The sequence below is a fragment of the Cicer arietinum genome, chromosome 1, assembly GCF_000331145.2.
Source record: "Cicer arietinum cultivar CDC Frontier isolate Library 1 chromosome 1, Cicar.CDCFrontier_v2.0, whole genome shotgun sequence".
Lineage (NCBI taxonomy): Eukaryota > Viridiplantae > Streptophyta > Magnoliopsida > Fabales > Fabaceae > Cicer > Cicer arietinum.
The window spans coordinates 26,670,007-26,681,835 of record NC_021160.2 but is presented as its reverse complement, the minus strand read 5'-3'; the positions used below and the strand labels follow the sequence as shown (position 1 = coordinate 26,681,835).

The following is an 11,829-nucleotide window of genomic DNA, read 5'->3' as shown; positions in this document are numbered from 1 at the left end:
ACGTAGGCTGATGGAGTTCACGTACGCGAACTCAATTCACGTAGGTGATGGAGTTCACGTACGTGAACACAGTTCACGTAGGTTGATGGAGTTCACGTATTATCAATAAAAATAAAAATAGAAACAACTAATAAAGAATAAATAGTTTTTTTTTAATAAAATTGAAATAATAAACAACAAGGAAAAGATAAATATTTAAAAAAAAAAATTAAAATAGAATAAAAATAGTAACAACAAAAAGTACTCTAAATAGTACTATTAAATAAATAAAGTATACGAATTTACAAAATTGCCACCAATTTGCAATTTTCAAATATTCATTTTTGTTTTTTTAATAAAAACATGTAGCTAAATAAATAATAATCACTAAAGAAATTCATTATTTTGTGGTAGCCAAAAGTCCTAATAAAACTGCAAAAGCTGCCACATAACATCATTTTGTGGAGGCCAAAAACACTTTACAATTGAGCTGGTCACAAAGTTTATAGGTATATAGACCCTCACAAATTGATGATTTTTTAAATTTAGCAAAGACTTTATGAAGACTTAAACAATCACAAATTTGTAAGGATTTAGAACATCACAAAGTCGCCATATTTATAAAATAAATAAAAAAAGTGACCATTTTGTAAGTGTTTAAACCACTACAAATGACCTGATTTAAAAAAAAAATACATTTTAAAAAATTACAATTTTTTTATAAATAATTAAAAAAACATAAATTCCTATGAAAACATAAAATGAACGTTAACAAATTAGTACATTCGGGGAATTTGTTTGCACTATTAGAAACCAGTATTTTAATTTTGGATTTGCCTGTGAAAATATTCTACAATAATACATTACACAGGATTTTTCTACAGATCACATTTACATAGGGATATTTCTTGTTGTCTAAGATTCCACAAATAACATTTATTTGTTGCGGATTTACATGTGACTATATATTTACAGCAAACACCATATTTTTCCTAAGGATTTACATGTAAATAAAATTCCATAGGAAAAATCCGATGCAAAGTTTATCTTTGTTAGATCCATAGAAAATTCTGTAGGTATATTTCTATATTTTTTTATATAAATAAAGTAAATTTTATGGTTTCGGTTGTCTCGGATTCTATTTGTCTCTGGTTTTGGTTGTCGGATTCTGGTTTTCTCTGGCTTTGGTGCCTTTGGATGCATCTGGCTCTGATTGTCTCAAGTTCTAGTTGCCTCTGATTCTGATTGTGTCCGATTTTGATTGCCTCTGGTTCTAAAATACTGTCAAAATAATTGATATGTCATTTCAACTATTGATGATTTAATTTGATAGTACAAAAACATATTTTCATAATAAATAAATTGTTGTCATAATTAAAATTGACTTTATTACAATTTTAGTCCCTCTATTTTTATCAACTTAGAAATTGATCTTTCTATTTTAAAAGTCAAAAACTCTTCTAAATTTTTGAACTAAAAAAAATAATTTTACGAAATTATTATTTTTTTTTCTTTCAATTTTGCTTCCCTCACCCCTCAATTTACTTCCCACACCCCTCAATTTTTTTTAAAATCCAAAATACCCAAACTACCATTCCCTCTATATTTACTTAATACCTTCATCTTCTAACTTCATCATCTTCATCTTCATTAACCTAATACCTTCATCTTCATCTTCATTAACCTAATACCTTCATCTTAAATCATCTACATTCTTGAATCAAGCAATCAATCTTCAATCATCTTCAACACCATTTTCAATCACTTGAAGCATCTTCAATCAAGTAAGCAATGATGTTTTCGTTTTCTGGGTTTTGAATGTTCATCAATGGTTCTGGGTTTGATGGTGTTTTCTGGGTTTTGAATGTTCAGATACATGAAGTGAAATCAAATACGTGAACTCATATCACGTAGGTGAGTTCACGTAAGTTGATGGAGTTCACATACGTGAACTCTGGTCACATAGGTAGACGTGAACTCAGTTCACATAGGTTGATGGAGTTCACGTACGCGAACTCAATTCACGTAGGTGATGGAGTTCACGTACGTGAACACAGTTCACGTAGGTTGATGAAGTTCACGTATTGAGTTCACGTACGTGAACTCAGTTCACGTACGTGAACTCAGTTCACGTATGGGTTTATGCTTGCCCCTGTTGTGGTTTATGTTATATTGCTATGTTGTTTTGATAATGATTATGATTTGTTGATGCATAAATGGTGCGCACAATGTTTACTGATAGAGAGGGTCGTGTTATACTCGACCAAGGGACTGATATAGAGGGTCGTGTTAGACCAACCGCTTCTGCACAGGCTCACCGCGCTCAGCGTGAATTGCGTGGATAACAAAGATTACGAAATCAACAAGCAGAACATGCGCAACCAGAACAGGGGCAAGCAGAAGATGCCCAAGCGAATGAGGCCCAACCTGAAGAGGTCCAAGCGGATGAGGCCCAGCCTAAAGAGGTCCAAGCGGATGAGGCCCAACCTGAAGCAGATGACGGATATCCTAGTGGTCCGGTTGATAGGTTTGTCCTAAGGACATATGGGGATCATGTTGCGACACGACTATGGGTTGGAGTGGTAAATTTCTGAATCAAATTAAATATTAAATATTTGCTTAATGTGTTTGAACTTATATTTGTTCGGTTAATTTATTTCAGGATCGCGGAGAGTTAAGGGTTTTTAGCAATAGCAAAAAATTAAAAGAAGTTGTCATTGAAAATCAAGAGGTTGAGGAACTTGTTAAAAGTTTTGGTTTATATACATTGCTAAAATGCAGCTATGAGATGATCGACAAAGGTCTAATTTTTGCCTTTGTCGAGAGATGGCATCGCGACACCAATAGCTTTCATCTTCCAATTGGGGAGATGACCATTACTTTGGACGATGTCTCTTCGCTGCTGCATATACCCATCACCGGTGCATTCTTCAGTGTTAATATATTTAACAAGGATGACGCTGCAAAGTTGTTTGGTGAGCTTCTTGGGGTGAGTCTGGCTACTGCATATGCTGAGTTTAACTTGACGCGGACAACCACTGTTCGGTACAGTTGGTTGCTTGACGTATACCATCAGCGATGTGCTGATCAGCATTGACAGATGGCTGCAAGGGCATTTCTTTTATTTTTGGTGGGTTGCACCTTGTTCAGCGACAAGAGTGCCTTCGCAGTGAGTGTTGCCTACCTTGAATGTTTCAGAGACCTCAACTCATGCGGGGGATATGCATGGGGTGCTGCTGCGCTTGCTTACCTATACGACAATCTTCGAGAAGCGAGTATGCATCAGACTAGAACAGTATCAGGGTATCTGAAACTATTATAGGTATTTGCGTTTGCTTTTCTGGTTTGATTTATTTCCTGATTTCATGGTTTGTTGCTTTATTGATTTATGAATATCTTATTGTAGATGTGTAGGTGTGGGTGTATGAGCATTTTCCAGCATTATGTTCGAATTGTTGTAGACTATCTCAGATTTATGATGAGGACTATCCGAGAGCACTTAGATGGAAGTTAAAACGGGATAAAGGTTTGGTTATTCCATTTAGGAAAGCACTGGACGAGATAAAAGTTTCACATATAACTATGAAGGTTTACTCGATGTAACAACATGGAAAGTTAATTTACTCCACCAAACATGAATAGCGTCTAATAGAATGGAACGTGGGATCATACTATACCTGGCTATTTTACATGCACAAGGTAGACCATGTGTTGTCCTAATTGTGCAACGACACTCAGTCTGATCAATACCTACATACTTCACGCGGTCATACTTTGCCGCAATGTGACCAATTGCATTTTTTTGACACAACACCACGCAAATTCGCATATAATCTGTTACTATATCAATGCACCTTTTGAATGATGCTTTTTTCAAATGATGCTATTATCTCATTGTGTTGTAATACAATCATGCTATTGATGGTTTCCCAAACACTGCATATATCACCAATACTATCTTGTAATATCCTTTTCAAACTCCAATGCGCCGACTCAACCCTTTGTGTTGTGGTGTTCCCAAAGTGCATAACTCTATTTGTCCATGCCTCAACAAACCTTTCCTTGTGAGGAATTAACCACTGCTCGTGTACATAATCATAAAAAATAGAACAACTACTACAATTCCTTCAAAGATAGCCAACTTCATGTAGTACTGAGCCTCATCATAACTGTAAATAAGAGCCTCCCATGCCTCCATTATTTGCACTTGCTTCTTTTTTGGAAACACAATCATCTTGCGCTTGGCTTTGACATTCTTGCATATATGAAACAAGCATAATAAATTCACTGCTTTTGGAAAAACATTTTCAACTGCGTTCATCAAAGCAATGTCTCTATTAGTAACAATGACTTCAACTTCACCACTTGTAATCTATTCTTTCACCATTTGTAGTGCCCATGTGAAGTTATCAAGACGCTCAGACTGTAGATATGCAAATCCCACACAAAATGTCATTTCAGTAGATGTAACACCAATAATCTCAAGTAATGGCATTCGATACCTACAGGTCTTGTAAGTGCTATCCATAATCAATATTATGTGAAAATTATTTACAAGAGTGATAGCGTCTGGATGGGCCCAAAATATGTCCCTCAACTCATCTGAACCCTCTACCTTCCTATATCGATAAACGTATTTGTCGCGTTCCATCAATGTCAAAAGATGTTGCATTTTTGTTCTATTACCTCTAAGTGATGAACGATATGCTTGACGTGCATTGTAAACTTGTTTTATTATCGTCAAACTTTCAACGTTATGATCCCTCAATGTCATTAAAATGTTTTTTGGTTTTACAAAGTTCTTTGTCATATCACCAAGTACATTTTTCTCATCTTGAGACAATCGGCCTAAGAAAGAGTGACCGGTCAGTTTTTTGGCCAATTTGTGGTTATGGAGACCATATATTACATGCAAATACCATCTGTCATCAACATTTGATCGTATTCCTCTCAATCTAAATGGACAATCACATTTTCTAGTCCAAGTACTCCTCGTAAGATTAGGATTCTTCCAAGGTCTATATTTACCACTTCTTTCACAACCAAGAATTAATTTTGTCTTTGTTCTTGGTCGTGTTGTTGTAGTTTCAGATCTAAAAATCACAACAACAATTCTATTTTCCCTTCCAACATTTCTAGCCCATTTCAATAATTCATCTCGTGTATCGAATATCATGCCGGTGGTAAACACATCAGTCAAATCAATCATAACAGGTTCAACTCCGTCATTCATAGCGTCAAAATTAGGTTCCACATCATCACACATTTCTTCAAAATCAGGATCCAAATCATCATACATTTCTTCAAAATCAGGTTCCAAACCTTCATACATTTTGTCACTGTTGTCTCCCCCTTCATCCATTTAACTGCATCCAATAAATTACATAAATATAACAACATAAAAATTCTTAACTCCTAAACACAATAAACAAAAAAAAAATCCTAATTTTATCACCTTTACGAGAACTGAGAAAACGTATGTGTATGTGAACTGAGTTCACGTATCACATACGTGAATTGAATTCAAGTAGACATACGTGAACTCAGTTCACGTATGGCTGAGATTTTACAAATTTTCATCCTATACGTGATCTCAGTTCACGTATGTATACGTGAATTCAATTCACGTATGTGATACGTGAACTGAGTTCACGTACGCATACTTTTTCTCAGTTCACGTAGGTAACATGAATTTTAAAACTCCATTGATGTACGCAAACTTAATAGACGTACGTTTACGTAAACCTAATTCACGTAGAATCAGAATTTTCATAATTTTATCAAGTACGTAAATTCGTTTCACGTAGACATATGAAACCCATATTTGGAAGAAAAAAAAATTAGCTATAAAACACAACAAAATACATACCTAGTTGATTTGAGTCACTATAATGATGAAGATGATGAAAATGTTTAAAATGATTAAAGATTATTGAACATGAAATGTATCAAAATGATTGAAGAATATTGAAGAAGATTTAAGTTGGTAGGTAATGAAGATGAAGATGATGAAGATAGAAAATGAGTGGTTAAGTGAATATAGAGGGAAGGGTAGTTTGGATATTTTGGATTTAAAAAAAATTGAGGGGTGTGGGAAGCAAAATTGTTTTATTTTTTTTATTTTTTTTTATCTTAAAATGACATATTCATTTCCATTTCGTTATATTTTCCCTCTTGTTCTAACCTCATTCTCTACCTCTCACTCATTTTCTTCCTCTTTTCTTTTTACATTCACCACACTTTTTTTTATTCTTCTCCAAACCCTAATCTCACTCAACGCTAATTTTGTATTTTCCGGTTTTCCCCAATTCCAGGAACTCAAATCTCCGAGACCTCTTTTCTTCTTTCTCACTCAACGTACAGATTCTTTTCCCTTCCTCATTACATCGCAAATAGCGACCACCAAGGCCTCCACCGCCCTCCTCCGTCCACGAAGGCGCAAACCGAGCCATCAATATCTCCTTGTTCTGCCTTCAACTACAGTAAACAATGATCAACTCAGCAAGGTAAGGTATCGCAAAATTACATTGTTTAGTGTTTAGTGATTTGGTTGATTCATCATTTGATTGAGACTATTAGTAATATATTTGAGTTCTGAAATAATTGCTAGGGTTTTTAATATGTTCAAAATTAGGGATTTTGTGTTATTCGTCAACATTGTCGATTTTTTATATTTGATAATCTTCAACAAAGAATGGTTGTTTGCTGCATAAATTGGCTCTGCGTTGTTTGTTGCATCAAAAACTTAGTATCATTTTTATAATTAATGCACAATTGGTTCTGCATTATTCTAATTAAATAATGATACCTCTTTTCATCCACTGGTCCTCCATTACTTTTCGAACATTGTTATAATTATACACTTTGGATCTGTTTGCAAATTCATAGTTACTGTTAATTGGGACAAATTCATGGTTACTCCTTATTCAAATCTTTGATACCTTGATCACTCCAGGATACCTTATGAAATCACTTTAGTTTATATGAAAACACCTTATAGAATTGGTGAGGGTCGAAGAATTGGAGGCATTTGGATGATAGAAGAATTGGTGAGCGTAGAAGTATAATTTTCTACTTATAAATCTTTTTGATAAATTATAAAATAAGTAATTACATTCCAACAACCATTTTGATGTTTTATTATTATTAACTTTGAAATGAAATAAGTTCCTCCTATGAAAGTAATGTGAAAAACATGAATTCACCCAACTTCAACCAAAGTATTTGATTTATTTTGGTTCAAAGTAATGTGACAACCAAAGATTTATGTTTCTTGTTTTGTAATTTTATTGCCTTATGATGCAGGAATTCATCAGATTACATTGGTTTGAAGTCATATGCTACTGGCCTATTTTGTTGTAGATATACATGTTGCTTGGCGACAAGAGGATGCTTATAAGCATTGATATATAACTTGGTACAGTAGAGGATTTGTCTTTCAACTTGGACTATTGCAAAACTTGCAATATATATCTCTGCCCTGAAACTAGTTACATTTGAAATGGACTTTTTGTATTATGGTTGTGCCCTTAAAATTTGACTAAAATTGGTAATATATAATTATATATGTTTATTTGATTAATATTAAATTAATTGTTTTTTAGGACATCTTATACAAAAGCTGGAGTTACATGCAATTCTAGTTCATATGAGAGCATAGGTGATGATGGTTTAGGGTAGCTGAAGATGAAATGAACTTTCTTAGGTAGGGACACATGAAACACTAGATGTATATTACTCCCTAGTGGAAGAGCTAACTCAAATACAACTACTCCAATCTGCTTTGAAATCTGATATGGTCCATAAAAACAAGGACTTAAATTATCATTTGCCTTCTTAGTCAAAGTCCACAATCTATAGGGTTGTAATTCAAATAAATTCAATCTCCAACCAATAGTGAAATAGGACACCTAGACTGATCAATGCACTTTTTATTTGATTCTAAGATGGGACCAAATTTCTTTTTAGATCATGTAATATTTGGTCCCTATCTTGTGTCATGATGTTAACTTCTTCAATAGCTGAATGAATAGTAGTCCCTTTTAGGAGATGAGGTGAGTCTCGATCATATAATGCCTTAAAGTGGGTTAATTTTAGAGAGTTGTGATAATTGATATTAAACCAAAATTATGCCCAACTTAGCCACTTTGGCCATTGTTTGGGCTTAGTGCCTATGAGACATCTCAAGTATTTTTCCAAACACCTATTTGACTACTTTGGTTTGTCCATATGTTTGAGGATGGTAAGCAGAGTTAAATTTGAGTTTCGTACCCGCCATTTTGAACAACTCTGACAAAAAATGGCTCGAAAAAATCTTATCTCTGTCAAACACAATAGTAGAAGGGAAGCCATGTAACTTTACTACCTCTTGAAGGAAAATTTCAGCAATATCCTTTGCAGTGAAAGGATGGATAAATGCTAGAAAATGAGCATATTTAGTCAATCTTTCCACCACTACGAGAATGAAATTTTTACATTGAACCTTAGGTAATCCTTCAATGAAATCCATAGATATATCAAGCCAAACCTGATTGGGTATAGGTAATGGTTGAAAAAGGCCTATAGGAGACAAAGCTTGATACTTGTTCAGTTGACACACCTCAGAATTGGCCACAGACTGCTGGATATCTTTTCTCATGTCCTCTCAATACAAAACCTCACAAATTCTTTTATAGGTTCTGAAAAAGTCAGTGTCCCCTCACTATTGAGTTGTGAAATTCTTGTAGCAAAATGGGAATCCTTGAAGATCCTTTTGGTAACACCAATCTTCTCTTATAGAGCAATTTTTATTTTAAAATGTATAGCCTAGATGAGCATTAAGATCTTGGATTAGATCATGTATCACTTTTTGTAACTTAGGATCTCGATAAGTTTGTGACTCCCAATCTTCCACTTCTTCAAAGTGAACTGAAGACAAAGTTACAAATATCATGTGTCTATAAAATGCATCAGCCCCACCATTTTCTTTCTAGGCCTATAATGGATTTCAAATTCCAGTCCCATGAGTTTTAAAGTCCACATGAAATACTCTTTACCCATTACTCGTTGTTCTGTGATAAATTTTAGGCTTTTCTAATATGTGATAATGATGAAATGCCTTCCTATCAGTTAATGTCTCCACATTTGAACAACCATCACAATAACCATCAACTCTCTTTCATAAAGTGACTTAGATTGTGCTCTGTCTGATAGCGTTTGGCTTAGAAAAGCCACTAGTCTCCCTTCCTTAAATAAAATCACACTCAAGCCCTAGTTAGATGCATCAGTTTCTATGGTAAATGTTTTAGAAAAATCTAAAACAGTGAGTGTTGGTAATTCTTCCACCAATCTCTTGAGTTGTTCCAAGGCAACCTGGGCTTCACTATTTGTAACGCCCCAGATTTTGATCCAAGACATTACTTAAAAATATTTATTTTCTTTCAAAAACGACATTAATTTTTCATGTAATAAATAAAATTTCTCTAGTAAATAGTTTGATTTCATTTTAAAAAAATAACACAATGCGATTTATCGGATATTATTATTTTTGTAAAGACAATTTACTAATTGTAGGAAATGTTCACTTAAAAGTAGAATAATTCAAGTTTTTCCTAGCGGAAGGACCCCGCCTCCGCATTTCTATTAAAAATCAACGATGAAAAATAAATAAACTTAAAAATTGTATCACAATGGTTTTATCACTACAAGCATTATTATTATTATTTTATTAAAGTACCCCTTTTTCCCACGTGCGTGCGTCAAGCAAACGTCATTCATGCAACCCTTCGAGATCGTTAGTACCTAAATGTTGGTGTAAGGGGTCAGTTCATCCCACGGCAAAATTAGATCAAATAATAAGTTAACAACCATAAAATATAAATATAAAATCTTTTTGTAATAAAAGATTTAGAGAAATTGATTTTTATAATTCGTAAGGTTGCATCAAAAATTATGAGATGTATCTAAATAACAAGTAGTAACTCACCTTAGAACAAATAATTATATAAAAATAAAAATGACAATAAAATATATGCAATTTATGCATGTCCTAAACATATATGATCCGGATATAGCCAACCGCTAAGGCGTCCACACAGAAGTCACCTATACCAATGGGAAAAATTAAATCAGCCACTAAGGCGTCCACAAAGATGCATATGGTATGTCATGACAATGATAATAATGTTCGAAATGTGCAAATCACTAGCCACTTAGGCAACCACAAAGAAAAATCATAGCACAAATAACCAGCCACTTAGACAACCACAAAGAAAACTATTCAAACCACAGATCACCAGTCACTTAGGCAACCACAAAGACAAATTATTCTAGATTAATTTCTTTTAAATTACATAAAACGTCAAATTTAAGTTATCATGGATGTTCATGGTTAGAACTCAATAACTTCAACACATCAAATGTGAACAACCATCACCAAAAATCACTACGTGTTATTGATAAAAATTAAAATTCATATCACCAAGAATACAATAACAACATAAATTTCATTTCTTTTACTATAAAATTTTCAGCATTTTAAATATTAACTATTCATTAATGCATTCAATAATCAATTTTCTCATATTGCTAAAATTAAAAATATAAAATTTTCATCAATTTCATCAAGACACATATATTGTTCATAAAATCAAGTTTTAAGATTTAAATACTCACGAGTCAAAAATTAAAATTAAATACATCATAATAAACATGTTAATAATTATATCATTATAAAAATGATAGCTTTATAATTAAGTACTCTAAAACATGTATGACATTAAACGTTTTCATAAAAAACATATTGCTCAAGGTATGATAATAAAAATATAACTATAATTAATTTAATCAAAATAAAGATATTACTCAAAAGAAACAATCAAAGCATGATAGTTAATTTCTTTACGATGAAAATAAAATCGATATTTTTCTTTTAAGACATTCAGACATCATATCAATATCTTACGAATCGCTAATTTAATATCTAGTCTAACTCTACATGGGGAAAAAGCCCTTACCTTGGACGCTTTCCTTCCACGTACTACTATATAGCCCTCAAAAATCTCACCAAGATGAATAAAAGTTTATAGCTTCGATCAGAAAGCGAGGGAATGTAAGGATGGTTGTTTGAGTGGCTTAGAAAATATTTGAGATAAATGTAGTGTTGGTAATGGCGTGTGAGTGATTATGACTTATTTTCCTCTACTGTAAGTTTAATCGTGTCCTAAGAAGGAGAGGTGTATGTGACTAATAAAGGAGGCATAAAGCTGATCAGAGAGAATGAATAATTCTCTTCATTAAGTTTAATTGCACACATGAATAAGGAATTAAATTGGAATAATGCCATTCAATGACCAACCGTTAAGAATTAATTGGCATTCATGTATTTATTCTTGCTAGTTACACATTTGAATGGACACAATATAAACTAAATTTTATAAAATATAGTTATAAAAATAGTAGTGTGAGTGATTCAATTTTGACTTAGTCAAAATTGGCTTGGTCATTGTTCACTCTAAGACAAATATTTCTACGAGTTTTAATTAGTCAATAATAAAAATTCCAATAATAAATTATTTAATATGAAAATACTTTATCAAATAATTAAACATTCAAAAAATAATTATCTTACTATCGTCACACTAAATTAATAAAAGGATAAACAAAACTAATAATTTTAAATTAATTAATTAAAAAAAAAGGGTGTTACACTATTCCATTGGAAGTTGTCTTTTTTCAAAAGTTAGGTCAAGGATCTAGCTATCTTAAAATAATCTCTGACAAATCTTCTATAATACCCTGTCACCCAAAAATTCTCTTAAGGCCTCGATATCCTTGGGTGTTGGCCAATCTAACATAGCTTCAATCTTCTTT

The 11,829-nt window shown here is 33.0% G+C and overlaps 1 protein-coding gene and 1 long non-coding RNA gene across 2 annotated transcripts; one reads left to right on the top strand and one right to left on the bottom strand.

Moving 5' to 3' along the window:
* Window positions 1-3,824: 3,824 nt before the first annotated feature.
* Window positions 3,825-5,245, bottom strand: LOC101505975 (uncharacterized). Its single transcript, XM_004514091.1, has 4 exons — window positions 4,899-5,245; window positions 4,364-4,481; window positions 4,100-4,234; window positions 3,825-4,058 (listed from the first exon to the last, which is right to left on the bottom strand). The coding sequence occupies exons 1-4, from the start codon at window positions 5,243-5,245 to the stop codon at window positions 3,825-3,827; spliced, it is 834 nt and encodes a 277-aa protein (XP_004514148.1).
* Window positions 5,246-6,203: 958 nt separating this feature from the next.
* LOC113784249 (uncharacterized) lies at window positions 6,204-7,561 on the top strand. Its single transcript, XR_003470266.2, has 2 exons — window positions 6,204-6,485; window positions 7,285-7,561. It is a non-coding gene; the product is annotated as an uncharacterized lncRNA (long non-coding RNA).
* The last annotated feature ends 4,268 nt before the right edge of the window (window positions 7,562-11,829 follow it).